At 35.2% G+C, this 18002-nt stretch overlaps 2 protein-coding genes across 4 annotated transcripts; one reads left to right on the top strand and one right to left on the bottom strand.

Moving 5' to 3' along the window:
• The first annotated feature begins 4925 nt into the window (after positions 1 to 4925).
• LOC108331888 (NAD kinase 2, chloroplastic) lies at positions 4926 to 15186 on the top strand. Of its 3 annotated transcripts, XM_017566886.2 has the most exons (8): positions 4926 to 5189; positions 5431 to 7287; positions 12220 to 12341; positions 12448 to 12589; positions 12679 to 12903; positions 13041 to 13115; positions 14370 to 14471; positions 14721 to 15186. In XM_017566886.2, the coding sequence occupies exons 1-8, from the start codon at positions 4992 to 4994 to the stop codon at positions 14922 to 14924; spliced, it is 2925 nt and encodes a 974-aa protein (XP_017422375.1). In that variant the 5' UTR covers positions 4926 to 4991; the 3' UTR covers positions 14925 to 15186. The 3 variants fall into 3 exon arrangements, 1 of the variants encoding a protein (XP_017422375.1); XR_001832450.2 differs by lacking the exon at positions 14721 to 15186 and having other exon boundaries at positions 12679 to 12886; positions 14370 to 14443; XR_008248332.1 differs by lacking the exon at positions 14721 to 15186 and having other exon boundaries at positions 12679 to 12787; positions 14370 to 14443.
• Positions 15187 to 15846: 660 nt separating this feature from the next.
• LOC108330808 (1-aminocyclopropane-1-carboxylate oxidase 5) lies at positions 15847 to 17661 on the bottom strand. Its single transcript, XM_017565368.2, has 3 exons — positions 17444 to 17661; positions 17129 to 17355; positions 15847 to 16732 (listed from the first exon to the last, which is right to left on the bottom strand). The coding sequence occupies exons 1-3, from the start codon at positions 17543 to 17545 to the stop codon at positions 16135 to 16137; spliced, it is 927 nt and encodes a 308-aa protein (XP_017420857.1). The 5' UTR covers positions 17546 to 17661; the 3' UTR covers positions 15847 to 16134.
• Positions 17662 to 18002: the final 341 nt, after the last annotated feature.

The raw sequence follows: 18002 nt of genomic DNA on the forward strand, positions 1-18002 counted from the left end.
AATTTTAAATGGTTGCATAATTGTGTAAATTGAAGGGCTATTGAGTTAGAAATTTGTAAGAATTTTTTTTTTCATTAGCTTCTCAGGTGTGAATTTTTTATCACAACTAAATTTTGAGTTGTGGACGCGGTTTATGAATACAGTTATTTTAGATCTTAATGTTATTCTGAATATGTTTTGATTTTAATATATTACATTTTATTAAAAAGTTAAATGAATAATGTTATTAGTATACGTAAACGTATGAAGTAGAAATAATAAATTTGTTTGGATTGAGACGAGGGCAGAAATAAAAGTAAAGAAAAGAAAAATGGTGGAAAGAAAAATTGTTTAAACTAATATGGATGATGAGTACTACTTACACAATTTTATATGTTTCTCATGCCCATTCCGCTATCCACACGACTGTCTATTTAGAAATTACTAAGAAATTTTTCATCTTCAGTGTCCGTAAAAAATTATACACTAATATTTCTTAAAAAAGAAAAATATTATGAAATAAAAGAAATATTAACAAGATTACGGTCAGCTTTGCACATCTAAGCTTACACATATTATTGTAAATTTATAGATTAAAGAGTAATGAAAATACTCACTTTAATTATTCTACCAATTTTCCTAAAACAAATTAGTTTAAAGACTCAAACTTGTTATTTTTCTTTCAAAAAATAACTGTATATAATTTTTATACTTATGGTAAAAAACTATTAAACTTATCTAAATATTATTTTCTCTAAAATATAAATAATTTCAAATAAAACTACACAAGCATAAATTTTCTATAGACACTGTACAACAAAAAATATTTAAATAACTTTTAATTATTATTAACAGTATCCCTACGTAAATAACTACGGACACGTTTTTTATTTTAACTTTTTTTTTCTCGTAAATTTGCAGATCTTACATATAATATTACTTTTTTTCTCTTTATCTGAGCCCTTAATAAAAAATAACTTTTTTTTGTGATCTATTATAAGAATTTTTTTCATGAATATTAGAGGATAAAGTTTAAAGGTGATAAAAAGTAATAATTACATTTTAGATTAAAATGTTTATATAATTAAAAATATTTTATTTGTATTTTTTAAATATCATCCCTACAAATTCTAATTCACTTTAAGTTCTTTTTATATTATTTAAATAATTCGCTTTTTTTTTTTAAGTTCACAGGTCAGAAAATAATTGAGATTTGATTTGAGATAACCTTTTGTTCAATTAGTTTTTTAAATTCTGCCCATGTGATATTTACTGTAATATACTAATTTAAGCATTATAAATATTGTTGTTTGTTATATTTGATTTCTTAGAAGAAATATGTAAGATTTATGGCATCTTCAACTTATTCTATTATTTAAAAAGTAAGTTTGTTTGAAGAGAAAAAAATTATGAAATGCAACAACTTATAATCCTACAATGAGTCATATATATAGAATGGTTAATTTATATTTGGTTTCGTGAGCAAGCCATTATAAGGACTGGACAGTCAAATAGGTGAATTATTCCGTCACTAATTAGAACAATTAATCTTAAGTTAAAATATATATTTATAATTAGATCGTAATTAAATTGTTATTAATTAAAAAATAGTTGATGGTCTCGTCGCCTAACAACAACGACTGTAGTAATAGAGACGACATTTTTTCTTTCTCAAAAGAACTTTAGACTCTAGATCTCATGTTAAATATAGTGAAAACTATGTATGTGATTAATCTCTCTTATGTTGAATATATACATATGACATTGTAATTATAATAGAAGAAATAATAACAAACAAACTAAAGATAAAAAATAAAGATAAGATAAAAATAATATATCTAACATGCTCAATTTGAAGGAAACATCCAATGCTTCCTGGTGAGATATGTTTCTCACCATATCTTTCTCTCCTCGAGACAATTTGAAAGATACCTTAACACCTAGATGGAGTTTAGTGCCAAGGATGCCCTCGGTTAGAGGCCGAAGGAGCTGTTGTCCTTGCCACTCTTCTTGTGAGAAGAAGAGGACTTCTCACCTTGACAATGAGACTTCCTCTTTTCCTTTTCTACTTCACAACCCTTCTGCAAATCGGCATGGGTGATTGTCATTGGTGTAGGCTCAAGGGCAGGATTTGTCTAGGCTGGTGGAGGTTGCTTAGGTTGATGTTCAGAGGCAAGAGGACCGAGGACCTGCCATTGTGTCACCTCAGTGGTAGTTAGGCAGGTAAGTGTTTGAGCACCATAAGTAAAACGACTCGTAGGCTGAGTGCTTGAAGAATTGGCGCCAATATCACCATCAACCACCTGTCGAGTGGCTATTCTCTTGAAAAAATCCTTCAATTTTGGATTGCGAGAAGTCATGATTTCTAAAAATTAAGAGAAAACTAGCATGTTAACACTGAGCAATCATAAAAAATTGATAAAGAAAGTTTACCAAACACCTCATTGCAGAGGTTAACCGATCCACGACACATGACAAGCTGTTAGGAACAAAGGTGGCGAGGAAACTTGTCAATTAGTTCCATTACTTCCACTTCATTTGTTGTCATCATCAACTTGTACCATGAAGTTATTTTCCTTGGACTCTTTGTCCAACACAAAGGAAATTTGGGCTGACTGACCTTATAAAAAATCTTAGGCCAACCTGTCTCCATTATTCCCACCTTGAAGTACTTGATCTTAAATCCCTTAAAGGAGGTAGTGAATAGGAAAATAACCACCTTCATTGTTCAGATATTAGGGAGACCCAACCTTTCTCGGTGTTGAAGCAAGTGCGAAAATAATGTAGAAATATGGGGGAATGGGAGTGAGGCTTAGGGCCGAGCAGAGCACCTCAAATACTTGTATCCAAGCCTGATTGTTCAGCTATAACTAGGTAGGCACCATGTCAAGCTTCCGCAACACACCCATTTGAAATTCATTGAAAAGAAAACGAATGAATAAGTCGTTAAAGAGACAAACATACATGGAGAAGAAGTCTGTAGGACAACTCCCTTTCCTATGATATACCTGCTCATTCCCCTTACACACGATCAACTTGAACATCTAGGCACTCTTTGTAGACCCAACAAAGCAAGTCCGCTCGACCCATCACCTCAATTGGCCTTCCATACAAAAGCATGCCACATATTCCTCAACTTCATGGGATTCCCAGTCATAACCTGGAATGACCGAGAGAGATTGAATGACCATATCCCCCTCATTAGCAACATTGATTTACAACTCAACGATGACCTCAACCTTGTCAATAGGTATGACCTTGTTGGTGTCTACATTGGCCATGTTGTTGACCGAATCCGTGTCTTGTTCGGTTGATCCCAAAAGAGGAGAGGCGATAGCCAATGACACCGACGACGAAGAAGCGTCGTTCACATACCCTCAATTGGTCCTTCCTTCAGACTCCTCAAACAAAGATAGTTAGATGACCAACATTATTACTTGAAGTTTGAAGAATGATGGTTGGCAAAAGAAAGTATGAGACCAAAGGTGAAAATGACAGACGGGGCCCATTTGGACGGTCAGTCCCCATTTGGATCCATGAGCAAGCCATCATACGGACCAGATGGTCAAGAAGGTGAACTGATCGGTCATTGGTCAGGACAATTAACCCTAAAGCTAACCAACTTAGAGGTAAATTGTAATTACCGACACTTGAACTATAATTAGGTTTGAGGTAAAGAGGTATGTGATCTGCATGCATCATTGATATTTGAATGGCCAAGTATTAAGTTGATTTTGGTATCAAAATGCCTTATGCAAGTATCCTCCGAAGGGTTTGGACAAATTACGAAAAGACTAGGATTTTTAGACAATTTTTGAACTCTAAACCACTTTTATAGTATTAAATAGTTGACCTCGTTCCAAAACTTTAAGTAAGGAAGATTAACTTAAATTATTCTTTGAAAACTGTAAGAAAGAATCTTCGGATGTAGAATATTTATGTTGATGATTTAAAATTGTGAAAGTTGATTGACAGAGATGTTAGGTTGTTGGAAATTGAAACTTTAACGTATTTATGGTTTGATGTGAATGCTTGTGATGAATAAAAATGTATTGAATTTGTAATTGTTACCAATTGTAATAATCATGTCATATGAAAACTAGTTCTTAATTGTTTTTTAAGTTTTAAGAGTTGGAACCAAATGAATCAAAATATGCTTTATTTTGAATAGAATTGATAAAAAAGAAATGGTTTTAGATTATAACAATGAGTTTTGATCAATTTGAAAATTTGTGTGGTGTGCTAATATATGAATCTCGAACAACATTAAAGAAATGAACATCAAATTTTGTTTTAGAGGTTCCTTACTCATCACTAAAGAGATAATGTTCAATTGTATTTTGAGTAATAAATAAATCAATTCTAATTCTTTTGGAAATTATGGATGGTTGCTTAAGCGATTAGGAGAAAAAAAAATTTATCTTATAAGAGTGTAATGCTCAAATGCTAAAAGGTTTACTCAATCTACAATGTGATGATTTATCATCTGAATATTTGAGTGAGTAACCAAATCAATTCTCTTTCTGATAAAGAATGTCGGTGATAGCTCCCTAAGTAATATTTTTTTGTGTAAAATTTAATTTCAGTTTTCATGAAAATAGTTGATGTGATTTTGTATAAGATAAATACCAAAATTATAATTTCACCTATTTTGAATATTATAAAATTAAATAATGAAACAATTATGAGAATAAGATATGTTGTCCACTACATCCGAAACAAGTCCTGTTGCTAACAACATTGCTAACATGCAATATGTGATGACGAATAGTAAACATATTTTCAAGAAAATTAGAAAGAAAATACTAATAAAATTTTGATTAAGAATTAAAAGATAAAAATAAAAATAAAAAATAGAAAAAAAAAGTAAACTCAGAAAGAAAAAAACAAGTGACATTAATTTCATGTTTTATAGAAAGGCAATGTCCATCAAAATCAAAGAAAAGGACATCCAAACCCATATATTCTCATTCTCAAAGTGCTTCTGCGGTTGTTTCTGTTATTGAAGTTCCATGATGGCTCGCACTGTCTGCACGTGCCACATGGTGTTCTCCGCCGACCGGATTACTCCGACCGTCGTGTCTGTGTTCTCTGGCATTGACAACATCAGACTGTTGCCTTTCCGCTTCCAACTTCGAAGGAACACACACCTCCTCACTGCTCAACTTTCCAATTCTTTCTCCAATTTCGGATTTCATTCTCACTCTCAGGTTTCTTTCACTTACTCCTCCTTTCATCTTTCCACTTATTCACAAAGTTTAAGTGTTAAATTGAACCCCCATGTGCACAAAACATAAATATTTGACTACCCAATTCTGTTTTGTGAATAAATCGTCTTTTTCATATTAAGGGTTTATACTCATGCATGAATTCACCGTTGCAAACTTTTGTTGCCATGTAGTGATATTACTTTGTTTCAATTTTTTAAATGTTTTTGTTTCCATTTTGCAGTGTTTGAATTCCGTTCAATCGCATGTTCCATCACGGTTGCCTTGGATGGGTCCATTTCCGGGTGATATTGCTGAAGTGGAGGCATATTGTAGGATCTTTAGGAATTCTGAAAGGCTTCATTCTGCTTTAGTGGATGCCTTGTGTAACCCGATCACTGCCGAATGTAGTGTTTCCTATGAGGTTCCGTCTGACGAGAAACGGCTTCTAGAGGATAAAATAGTATCTGTCCTTGGATGCATTGTGGCCCTTGTGAATAATGGGAGGCGGGATCTTCTTTCTGGAAGATCATCGATTGTGACTCCCTTTCGTGCTGCAGAGGTTGGTGCGATGGAGGATACACTTCCCCCACTTGCCCTTTTCAGGAGCGAGATGAAGAGGTGTTGTGAGAGCTTGCATGTTGCTCTTGAGAACTATTTAGTTCCTGGTGATGATCGGAACTTGGATGTGTGGAGGAAACTTCAGAGACTGAAGAATCTGTGCTATGATTCTGGCTTTCCTCGTGGGGAGGATTGTCCATGTCCTTCGCTGCTTGCGAATTGGAGTCCTGTGTGCTTATACACTCCCATAGAGGACATGGAATCCAAAGAATCTGAAGCAGCTTTTTGGACAGGCGGGCAGGTCACGGAGGAAGGTCTAAAGTGGTTACTTAATAAAGGATATAAGACCATCATAGATCTCAGAGAAGAAGATGTAAAAGATAGCTTCTATCAAGCAGCTGTGCATGATGCTATTTCATCTGAAAGTATTGAGTTGGTCAGGATCCCTGTTAAAGATGGGACTGCACCTACGATGGAACAGGTTGAGAGGTTTGCATCTTATGTTTCAAATTGCAGTAAAAGACCAATTTATCTTCATAGCAAGGAAGGAATTTGGAGAACATCTGCCATGGTCTCTAGATGGAGGCAGTACATTACTCGTACTACATCAGAGCTTGTTTCTAATCAAGCAGTTATTTCCAATGTCGTGTTATCAGATTCCACAAATGGATCTGGAAAAATGGAGGACTCAATGATTGCCGAGGGGTCCTTCCAGGAAAAGGATACCAATTTGCTGCGCGAGGGTGCAACACATGGTTCTGCTGCCTCATTTGACTCATGTAACTCTTCAAAGACGAATAATGAAAAACCAAAAAGCAATGGGGGCATAAGTCAACTTACTCCTGATAGTAGGGCCTCATCACAAGTCACTGGTGCTTCTGGGGAAGGATCTTTTCCAAGTTTCTCCAGTAAAATTAACCCTTTAGAAGCTCAAATTCCTCCTTTTGATATTTTTTCCAAAAGGGATATGTCCACATTTTTGGGAAGTAGGAAGATGTCAAAACCCTCTTATTTCAGTTATCAGGTTAAAAGAGTGGAATGTCTGCCAGAGTCAAGGAGCTTTGAACCTAAAATTGTGGGCCGAACGAAAAACTCCAATGGGTCGGCGAGTATGAGTAATTCCCATTCTGCTTGGACAACAATTAATGGGTATAGTGAGGGGGAAATGAATTACAGGGCTGATGCCAATATCTCTACTACTGTGAACAGTGATATTGATAATGTGAATACTAACTCCGAAAGGACGGGAGATGATAAAGATAAGGCTAGGTTAGCCTTACGAGATGAAGACTTGGGGCTTATTGAAGGAGACATGTGTGCATCATCAACTGGGGTGGTAAGGGTGCAGTCGAGGAAGAAAGCAGAGATGTTCTTAGTACGGACGGATGGATTTTCTTGTGCAAGAGAGAGGGTGAATGAATCCTCTTTGGCCTTTACTCATCCCAGCACCCAACAACAGATGCTATTATGGAAATCTACGCCAAAGACTGTTTTACTGTTGAAAAAGCTAGGAGGGCATCTCATGGAAGAAGCTAGAGAGGTAGTATTTTCCTTTTCTTTCCACCTCTAAGAATCATTCCAGCCATTAAAAATAGTTTTTGTTTTGTTTCCAATGGCCCAGATAGTTCTAACAATGAAGTTTAGGTTTGAATTTGTGTTTTGGTTACATAGGGACAAGTCCTTTAGTTGGGAGGGGAGAGGCATTTAGAGGTGGGCTCAGCTTAGTTGCTATGTCTCTATGAAGGAAGGACCTTAGTGACAACAATTTATTTGACAAGCATTGACGTTCCTTTCATATGTACTCTTTAATTATATCTTTGCTCAACCTTGCATATTCATTTATCCACTAGTTTGAAGAATCATAAGTATGTGGAGATTCATTTAGTCCCAAACTCCTTTATAAGGGCTTAATCAAGGTTATCAGATTCAAGAGTCTACAAAGGCTCATGGGAGCTATGTAGACTCAACTTGTAGATTCGCTCATAAGCCCAAATCGTAAACTCTTGAGAGTGTATCTCATAAAACATAACACCATAATTAATCAAAATAGTAAACAATAGTTTTGAAATTCTAAAATAACCAAGTTTAACACACATGACTACGGTGTAAGTTCAAACCTCACCAAATAAATAAGTTCATATAATTGTAACACATACATTCTTAAGGTCATGACAATGAAATAACTAACAGTAGAAAAATATCTTCAAATTTTTGGTCTCCGATCCTCTAATGGCGTAATCTAGTAGATCATTCATCATTTTTATTGCCATCTAGCTCTTCCTCAAATGACAAGTGTGCATCATCAACATTGACTTTAAAAACTATATTATGAAGATCAAGTGCATTAAGGGTTGGAGCATTTGAAATTGGTTCAGCTAAGTCAACAATTCCATCATCACCTTCACCTTGAACTTGCTCAACCTCAACATTATTTGTCTCTTTCGTTATCCATTCATTATTAGACTCAATATCATCAAGTGGGAGATCAACAATTTTTCTTATTTGTTTACTTTTTAGGTTCAAGTTATTCATGATAGAAACCAAGTCATTTATCTTTTTCTAATCCAAATGGTTTCTTTTTTTTGTATGAACCTATGAATAAATATGAATTTTTAAAAATTGAATAAATAAATAAAATTTAAAACCACAAATAACATGATAAACTTGAATTACCATTTCAAATTAGCGCTAGTTATGCTCACACCTATAAAAATTGCAAGTCAAACTCAACTTGAATAACAAATCTTTTCAATTCTAGAGTTCCATCTCCAAACATCTCCCACCATTCTCTAGGAAGCATAACTTTCCTACAATCTTTTTGCATCTCCCATAGAAGAAGTCCTCTAGCATAATAGAAGTCAATAAGTTGTAAATTAATTCTTTTTCCTTTCTTCGACCTCCTTGACCAATCTTCTCATGCATATATATACAACCCCTCTTTCACCATAGGATCATCGTTTATGAAATGAGGTGGATAGTGCGAGTAGGGATTAAGGTAATATGTAGTTGCATGCAAAGGCCTATGAAGTTGATTATTCGACCTCATATCAATGATTTTCTAGACAAGTTCTTAACTAGATAAATATTGAATTTTAAATAAGAAAAGGTTTATAAATTTTACCTTTTCTTAATATTATTAAAGTTAAATTTTAATCTTCTTCTTTTGTACAACCCATCTTCTCATGTGAAATCCATTGCAAGTTTTATATCCTGATCCACTAATGAAAGGGCCATGGTAAGAGGGGCAACAACACAACTTTGAGGTAAGTGGTTGCATGCTTCCAAAATAGACTGTCTAATAAAACATTCTTCTCCCTTCAATTTTTGAAGTTCTAAACTTTCTTGTTTACCATTCTTCAGAGGTAAACAAGCTCATCAATGATGCTTTTAATTCATGAAGACATGCTAGAGTCAAATAACATTGATGCACCGAATTAACTTGGCATGCTGCCAACACTAACCCTAGCTAGTGGGTGGATGTGTAGGCTTTTGGGCGTTTGTAGCCATGATCATTGTTTGGCTCCAGCGTTTGTGTGCTAAAGGCACGTGGTTGGAGCAAGTTCACTTATATTGTTGAAATTGGGGTGCAAATTTGGAACCTTTGGTGTGGGTGGCTGGCTGATTGGAGGGAGGGTTGCTGCTTGGTGAAGCATAGGATGCCAATGTTATTTTTGTTGGAGAGAAAATAGTTGACGTAAAACTGTAACATTATCGTCATAAGGTGGTTGGTGCACATGATGAGACTGAGGGCTTTTTAGCTCAAGTGGTAGAGCCTATGGTGGAGCCTATGGTGAAGCCTATGATGGAGTCTATGGTGGAGCCTTTTATGGTGCAACCTGTTGTGGTACAACTTGTTGCTTAGTCACAACCTGAGCCAATGGTGGTTAATTATGATAATATTTGTGTTGTGAATGGGTATTCTCTTATTAAGAATCTAGATGGTGGTGTGCCAGTAAAATCTGATTCTTTGGGTGGTATGCCGTCTTTGGAGGATGTCACTCCCATTATTAATAGTTTGCAGAAATTACAACAATTAGATTCAACTCATAGTAGTTCAAAGGCAATTCCACATTCTTTGACATTTAAGGAGACTCGTTTTGTGGAAGAATTGAAAATATCTTCTTAATGGGTTAGTATGCTTGATGAGAGGAAAAAGATTCTAATACTGAAAAGAATGATGGGTCGATTCAAACTACAGGGAAACCTGGTAGGGGTAGGTAAAAGAAAGTTAATACTAAATCCTTCAAAGAAAAACTTCTAAAAGTTAAAGTCCTTTTTTGGAATGTGAGAGGATTGACCGATGATAAATTTTTTAATATGCTGAGGAATTTTCCTTTTTTATGGTGTATGGAGTTCAAAGTATGGAATGATTTTCGTGAATGAAATCATGAGTTTTTTTTTCATAATAGGTATTTTTTTCCTATGTGTGATGTAATTTTATCATGGATTTGGTGTGGTCTCCCAATGTTTTTCTTCTTTCTCTTTTTTATTTTTTAATAAAATTTAAGCTTATTTGGAAAATGCCATACCTTATTTATCTTCCTTGTGGGAACTTCTTCAACATGCTGATTAGCATTGCTCTACCATAAATGTAGGTGATGATCCTTCTTCCCTTCTTGATAGGAAGTTGATAGACCTTTAGATGCTTGTCAAAATCTTCAAAGATCAATCAATGCAATGGGCATGCCCATGGAGTCCAATACAAATGTTTCTGTTTTTGCATCAACAATTTTCCAACTGTTTTGAAATTTGCAGCATTATCAGTTGCCACTTTCACCACATTCTCCTTTCCAACAAATTCCACAACATCATCCAATATTTTAAACACTTTATTTGTGGTTTTTGGATGTCCGAGGCATCCAATGAATAAAGAAACACAATTTCTTTAGGGCTGTTATCAAAAGGTTACAATTTGAACATCCTTTTCTATTTGTGTGCCCATCAAACATAATTGTGCAACATGTTCCCACTCCTCCCTATACTCTTCAAGTATTAAATCGTTTTTTTTGCATTGGTTGTTTCAAAATATTTTCTCTAACATAAGATGGAGGTTTATAGCCAACATCATATCTTTCAATCATCTCATATTTTTCCAAAAGTTGGATTTTTAATAACATTGAATGGAATGACAACTGTAGGAAAATTCAGCAACTTTAGAATAAACTTTCTTTATCCCGTTTTTGTACAATTTATTTAAATTAGTTTGAACACCATGACTATATTTTTCCTTTCTTTTATTTTTGAGCATTCTACTATTACTTTGAGTGGCAACCACCCCTTCACTCTTCATATCATCAAACTCTTCGATGCTATTCAACCTTCATTTATTCATTGATGGTTCCTTAGTCATCTTTACAATTTTAACTTCTTTTGGCATCGAGGCACAATGTTCAGAATCATATCTAGTACTGTAAGATGATGCTTGAATACAAAATTTCCTCCATTGAATGCCTTTGAGCAATAGCTATATTTAACTATTTTCTGTTGTCCAAAACATCTACTCCATGATTCCATCCAACATATGTCCTATTTCCTACAACATTTTTCTAAGTCTAGGAAGTGAAGTGCTTCTATATATTGGGATCATAATAATTTGAACCGGTTTCACTTTCAGACATTGTAAAACTTTTGCAACTAAACATGAAATAGAAAAGAAAAAGAAAAAAAAATTAGTAACTAACAAAATAGATCCAACATAAAGGAAAATAAAATAAAAGAAAGAAAATGGATGATAGGAAATATGTGGTAAGTGGGAAAAACACTCTCACCTCTTTGGAGAGATGAGATGTGACTTGTCTTAGAAGAGAACAATGTTGGGGAAAAGCCACATGAAAACGATTGAAGACATCATGCAGAGAAGATGCAACTATAGATGCTTTTCATAAATGTGACTTGATGACAATGGGGAACAAGGTGTAGAGAAGACGTGAATGGCACCAAATATGTGACGTGAAGTGGTGGTGGCTAGAGAAGAAGCACAAAACGTAGGTATGCTTTCTATTAGAGAATCACTGACCCAACCTATTGTTCTTTACAATGTGGTTTTCAAAGCGTGAATAACAACATTTCGTCTTGACTTTGTGCCAAATCACAGACTCAGTAACTCAAACTTTGTCTCATGAGTCTACCATTAGTGAACTGAGTCCACGAGTGAGCCGAGTCTACCACAAGTGAACTAAGTTAACCATGGGTAAACTAATTTCCATGGTGTCTTAGTACACACTTTCAGCCCAACATGTCTCTGTTTTCTCTTTAAAATGTTCCTTACATAGCAAAGGAATCAAAATTAGGAAATAAATCTTCTTGTGAATGTATGAACTGGGGATTGGGTAATGTTATTCTGAGCCTAATTTGGTATTCTGACAGCATTTGTGCTTAGTGATTCTTTTGGGAACTATATATTGGTTCTGAATTTCTTATAACTAGTTTGGTTAAATTCATTCTCAGTAGAGTTTCTGTATCTAATCTGCAGGTTGCTTCTTTTCTGTATTACCAAGAGAAAATGAATGTATTTGTGGAACCAGATGTGCATGATATATTTGCAAGCATTCCTGGGTTTGGATTTGTCCAGACCTTCTATAGTCAGGATACTGGGTACTGGAGTTTGTGAATTTATGTGTAACAACTTTACCTTTTCCCACTATATAAAATATGTGCTTCATTAAATTGTTGATTAATATATCTAATACCTATGGTTCAGTGATCTACACGAGAAAGTGGATTTTGTAGCCTGTTTGGGGGGAGATGGTGTTATACTGCATGCTTCGAATCTGTTCAGAGGTGCTATTCCCCCTGTTGTGTCATTTAACCTTGGTTCTCTTGGTTTCCTGACTTCTCATAATGTAAGCCTTTCAAATCCATCATTTATTTCATCATAAAGAAATGTTGGTATCTTTTTGGCCATGCGTTTGACTGCTATTCTTTTTTCTAGTTTGAGGACTACAAGCAGGACTTAAAACAAATTATCCATGGTAATAGTGCACAAGATGGAGTGTACATCACTCTCAGAATGCGTCTTCGATGTGAAATTTTTCGAAACGGTAAAGCTGCACCAGGGAAAGTATTTGATATTCTCAATGAGGTTGTTGTTGATCGGGGTTCTAATCCATACCTGTCAAAGATTGAATGTTATGAACATGGTAGACTTATAACCAAGGCATGTTTGATTATGTAATTGTTATTTGCACACCAAATTTCTGTCTTTTATATTTGGTGATGAGAGCTTTTAGTATCTTTAAACACCTTTAGGAAGCAGTGTCATTCATTCTATACGATCATTGTCATGTCTTTCAGGTACAAGCTGATGGAGTCATTGTAGCCACCCCTACTGGAAGCACTGCCTATTCTACAGCTGCTGGAGGTTCCATGGTAAGCTTGAGCTTGAGTTCTTTACAAGCATGGTTTGAGCTGTATTTTTACTAAATTAAATAGAACTACTGGCGTATATCTTTCCCTTGGAAAGGTTTGGATGTTAAAATGTTCCATGTTGGCTAGGAATATGACCAATTTACTCCTTGTAAGACTTGGACAATCCTTCTCTGGATAAAGGGTTATTCTTTATAATCCTGATAAACTGTGCTTACAAACATAGGCTATTATTGATTCAAGCAATATTTCCTAACCTTCTCTTTCTACCCTCAGTAGACGGTGAACATTGTACCGACACTTCTTTTTCCTATTTTCAGTGCATTGCTCTGTAAGTGGCAGACTTGAAAAGAGGATATTGTGAATGATTTTTTAGTCCAATTTCTAATCCCTATTTATTGGCTAAAGGAAATATGAAAACTGATCCCTATTTATCGGCCAAACTTATAAAAGGAAATATGGAAACTAAACATATTAAGGGAAATATGGAGAAAATAGGAAAGATAAAATTTATCCTATTACAGATATATTCTGAATATATACAGGGAGATTCTATCCTAAATTAGCATCTATTTACAACAGGCAGATTAAGAAATCCGATGAGAATCGTTATTATGTTCTAAGAAAACTGGAACTCGTGATATTAATTAAGTTGTAATAAATAATCTTTTCTTACATTCTTCGGAATGTTGGTGATTGACATTTGACAAAGCTGAGCGAGTTGCAGATAACTGCACCAAGACACAGTCCCCTTCTCCTTCAAACCCACCTTTTGGGTTTGTCCTCGTTTTGTAAAATAAAGAACAATTTTAAGTAGAGACCACCCTTCTTCCTTATGGAACCTTTCCCAAAAGAAGTTTCATGTAGTCTATACGTACATTATACTATCTTATAAAGAAAATGCTCTTGTTTTTATTATTCCGTTTGTATGTGGCTTCTATAATGTGGAAAGTAGAGTAGTGAACATAGCTAGAAAAAGGGACTCTGAAGATGAAATCATGTAACTGTGAATTCATTCCATTTCTGGATGATGAGATAAGTTATTATCCAAAGAGTTTGTGTTCAGAGTTTTAGTTAGCATAGAAACCTCATAGAACTAGTCTTGTATGGGTTCCTTTCCGTGAATATAAACTCTTAAATTCTATTTGTACACGAATCTTCTAGTGGCATGGTATCTACTCTTAAACAGTACGAAATCGACCTGAATTAATTACTGTTTTGATTGATAAATTTTTCTAATGAAAAAAAAAACTGCAGGTCCATCCAAATGTTCCGTGCATGCTGTTTACCCCAATCTGTCCACACTCGCTCTCATTTAGACCAGTCATACTTCCAGACTCTGCACAACTTGAATTGAAGGTGAAGTTAGTTACAAAGTTGTACGTTTAATTGCTTATGATGCATCTTTGCCAAAAAAGTGTTCCTCTTCAGATATGCTAAGTTGTCTCAGGCATGTATTGAAAAAAGCTACTTGGTTAAGGTCACATGGTAATTACGATCAGTAAATTTAGGGACAATGTATTTTGTTTGATTTGGAATTGAGGGGTTAACTAATTAATTTAAGATTTTGTGATTATAATATGAGTGACACAAGTTTATTGCTCACAGATTCCAGAGGATGCAAGAAGCAATGCCTGGGTTTCATTTGATGGAAAGAGAAGGCAGCAACTTTCAAGAGGAGATTCGGTTCGAATATCTATGAGTCAGTATCCACTTCCAACAGTTAACAAGTTTGATCAAACAGGTGATTGGTTTCATAGCTTAATTCGCTGCCTAAATTGGAATGAAAGGCTTGATCAAAAGGCTCTATAAAGCATGTGAAAGTGAAGAGCGAAGATGCTATCTTCACCTGTACAGATATACGTTAGGAATACACAACTTTGCTATAGAGTGCTAGTTACTGCATTATTTTAACATTGGCTTCCCATGCACACTATTGTGGCAAGATGATATGTATTGACATTTAAAGCTGTCAATTGATCTCAGAAGCAGCTCATTGGTGTGTTTCGAAGTTCACCATTGGGCTTCTTTTTTCTTATTATTATACTCTATATATATAGTAGTTGAGTCACTATTACTATTTTTCTGCACTTAAGCCTCATTTTAATATAAATAACACAGACGTACTGTTCTAGATTCTTCCCTGATCCATTCACGTTATCCTTGGATGTTTTCTCTCTATTTCAACATGTAATTACCGGCAAACATAAAATCTGCCATATTATGTACATGTTTGTGTAACAATGGCCTCACTTTTGGGAAGAAGAAAAATACAGAGTTACAGTTTGTCAACTAACTGGATTTACACTAACTTTGTCAAAGTATTCTGCAATTTCCTTGTAAGGATTTTATGATTTACAAGTTTTTGATATTTTTATGACCTATGAAATCTGTATGTCTACTTAACAAGCAAAAGGGTGTAAATTGAATCAATTATAAATTTTATTATGTTAATGCTTCGCTAAAGAAAAGGAAAATGTATACTTCGATATTTCCATAACATGCCAGTAGCTAAGCGGCAACTACTTGTCCCAAAGCTTAATAGTGATTGATTGCGTCGAGAAAAAAAGAGAAAGATAACTGCTCCGTGGTTATCCTTTTAAGAGTATGTTTTTTTGGGAAATATAACAGGATATGGAGATGATCGCGTTTATTGTACTTCGTGTTAGTGGATAATAACCGAAAGCAGACCAACACAACAACAGTATATACAAAAGGAAAGAATGAAGAGAAATTTATGATGGACAACTTTATAGTAGAATTCATCTAATAGAACTATTGTACCATGCAAGCACAGATGGATACACACTAGTTCCCCCATGACATCAGGAGGAGACAAAATCCTGAAAAAGGCAATACTAAATACCCATGGTGATTTTCGATTGTGTAGAGAATGACAACCAAATGGTATTCTTTGCTACTATCAAGCATATCTTATGGTATCAAAAACCCGAAAACAAAGAAAATATAGAAAAAAAAAAGGAAAAAGTGGTATTTTTTATGCGGAAAGCAAGTGGTTTCTTCACATGGCCCTAACAGCTCGGAACCTTGGTTCCTTCGGAAGGAACTTCTGCTCAGCATAGACAGACATGTAATCACCAAAAACAAACTTAGGATAAGTGTCATCCACTTGTTGGTCTTGATTTTCCACGAGTTGGGGTGCAGGACATATGGTGGCCTTGAATGATGGGTTATAGAAGGAGGCAATTGATCTTCTGTTCCCATCTGGAGTGGCCAGAACCCTGTGCCAACAACTCTTGTATCTTCCATTGCTCAGGACCTCAATCTGATCACCGGTGTTGATCACAATGGCATTTGGCAGAGGTTGCACATCAATCCATTTCCCATCTTTGAGCATCTGAAGGCCACCAACCTTGTCATCTTGGAAGAGAAGGATGACACCTCCTGCATCAGTGTGAGCTCGCAGACCTTTCACAAGCTCTGGATGGGGACATGGAGGGTAGTGGCTCACCTTGGTGCCAAAGAATGCACCCTCTCCATCTCCACCATTCAGTGCCTTCTTGATGTATCCTTTGGGTAACTCCAGATTCTCATCCATCACCTCCATCATCCTCTCCGCCAATTTCTTCAACTCACACCGATATTCCGCCATGGTTTCCCTGTCATCCATGTGAAAATTCAGTTATTCAATCATGATGAAGCTCTACCTATTGTGTTGTGACATGACACCACTCAATTAGTGTTCTATGGTCGTTGTCTATGGTTTCCAAATTCAGGTTTGCTTTCATGTCATCTATATGTTTGGTGAAATGACCAATTTTAGTCATCAAGAGTAAGATGGATTGAATTCTGATTTACGCCTATTTGCTTGAAGTTGTACAAAAGAACATAAGAGAAAGTATATATGACAAGGGAGTGTGCATGAAATTATAGGTGGTGTCCTTCCTCATATGAAATATAATTTTTTATGTGATGTTCGACTTTTATTCTTTTTTTTAGTTTTTGTTTGACTTTCTTGAAGTATGAAGAACTGTTGAATTGCTTTATTCATATACCTGAAGCCTGGTGTTTTTTCTGGCCACTCGTTATCATCAAGGAGAGTGATAACGTCCTCCCAATCCACATACTCCTGCTTTTCACTGTCCTTCTTTTCAGCTAAATCACTCAGTAGCTTCACAGATGTCGACTTCTTGAAATTCTCCTCTCTTTCCAGCTTATAAAACTCAGAGGCAACCTTCTTCACCCTCTCAAGGAGTTCCTCTGGAATGCCATGGTTGATCAACTGTAACACAAAGCATGAGTTTTGATATGCATAAACATGTTTTAAACATCATATGAGCCATTCCTTGAAACATAAACAGTGTAAGTACCTGAAAAAATCCCCACTCTTCACAGCCATTAGCAATCTGAGCCATAGTTTTTGCTCTTTCTTCTCCATTCAGCTTTGAAAAATCAATCACTGGAATTGCCATTAGATGAGAAAGGTGCAAAAAAGTGATAAAAGTTATAGAGTGGAAGTCTGAGAGAGGGAAAGAGATAATAACAAGTGTTGTTTTGTGCTGTGGTTTGGGTGGGAAGTACCTATGGCTATTTATAGCAAAACTTCCCACCTTATTGGATACATAGTTGGATATCAACCAATAGTATATGTTCCCTTTAAAAGTAAGCAGCCGTTAGAATTAGGTCACAGACGGTGATACATTTAATTAAAAAAATTCTTATGTCAATGCTTGCTTTGGGAGTTACTGCTTGTTTTTAGCATACAAGTCTACAACAAAAGGCCTTCACTTTCAGGTGATGCATCATATTAATTATCAAACGTAGTTTCTTAATTAAAACATAATCATATTGTTAATCATGATAGGATTTTTATTCTTAAAAATATCAATTTTACATTATTTGAAGAAACTTTTGTACTTTACTTTATTA

This window comes from Vigna angularis, chromosome 4, assembly GCF_016808095.1.
Source record: "Vigna angularis cultivar LongXiaoDou No.4 chromosome 4, ASM1680809v1, whole genome shotgun sequence".
Taxonomy (NCBI): domain Eukaryota; kingdom Viridiplantae; phylum Streptophyta; class Magnoliopsida; order Fabales; family Fabaceae; genus Vigna; species Vigna angularis.

What these genes read in the sequence shown, in the direction of transcription:
- LOC108331888 (XM_017566886.2), top strand. Translation starts at nt 4,992, where the DNA reads ATGATGGCTCGCACTGTCTGCACGTGCCACATGGTGTTCTCCGCCGAC. An exon ending in GATTTCATTCTCACTCTCAG is followed by an intron (nt 5,190 to 5,430) that starts GTTTCTTTCACT and finishes TCCATTTTGCAG; the next exon opens with TGTTTGAATTCCGTTCAATC. An exon ending in CAGCTGCTGGAGGTTCCATG is followed by an intron (nt 13,116 to 14,369) that starts GTAAGCTTGAGC and finishes AAAAAACTGCAG; the next exon opens with GTCCATCCAAATGTTCCGTG.
- LOC108330808 (XM_017565368.2), bottom strand. Translation starts at nt 17,545, where the DNA reads ATGGCAATTCCAGTGATTGATTTTTCAAAGCTGAATGGAGAAGAAAGA. An exon ending in AAGAGTGGGGATTTTTTCAG is followed by an intron (nt 17,356 to 17,443) that starts GTACTTACACTG and finishes TTTGTGTTACAG; the next exon opens with TTGATCAACCATGGCATTCC. An exon ending in GAAAAAACACCAGGCTTCAG is followed by an intron (nt 16,733 to 17,128) that starts GTATATGAATAA and finishes CATGGATGACAG; the next exon opens with GGAAACCATGGCGGAATATC.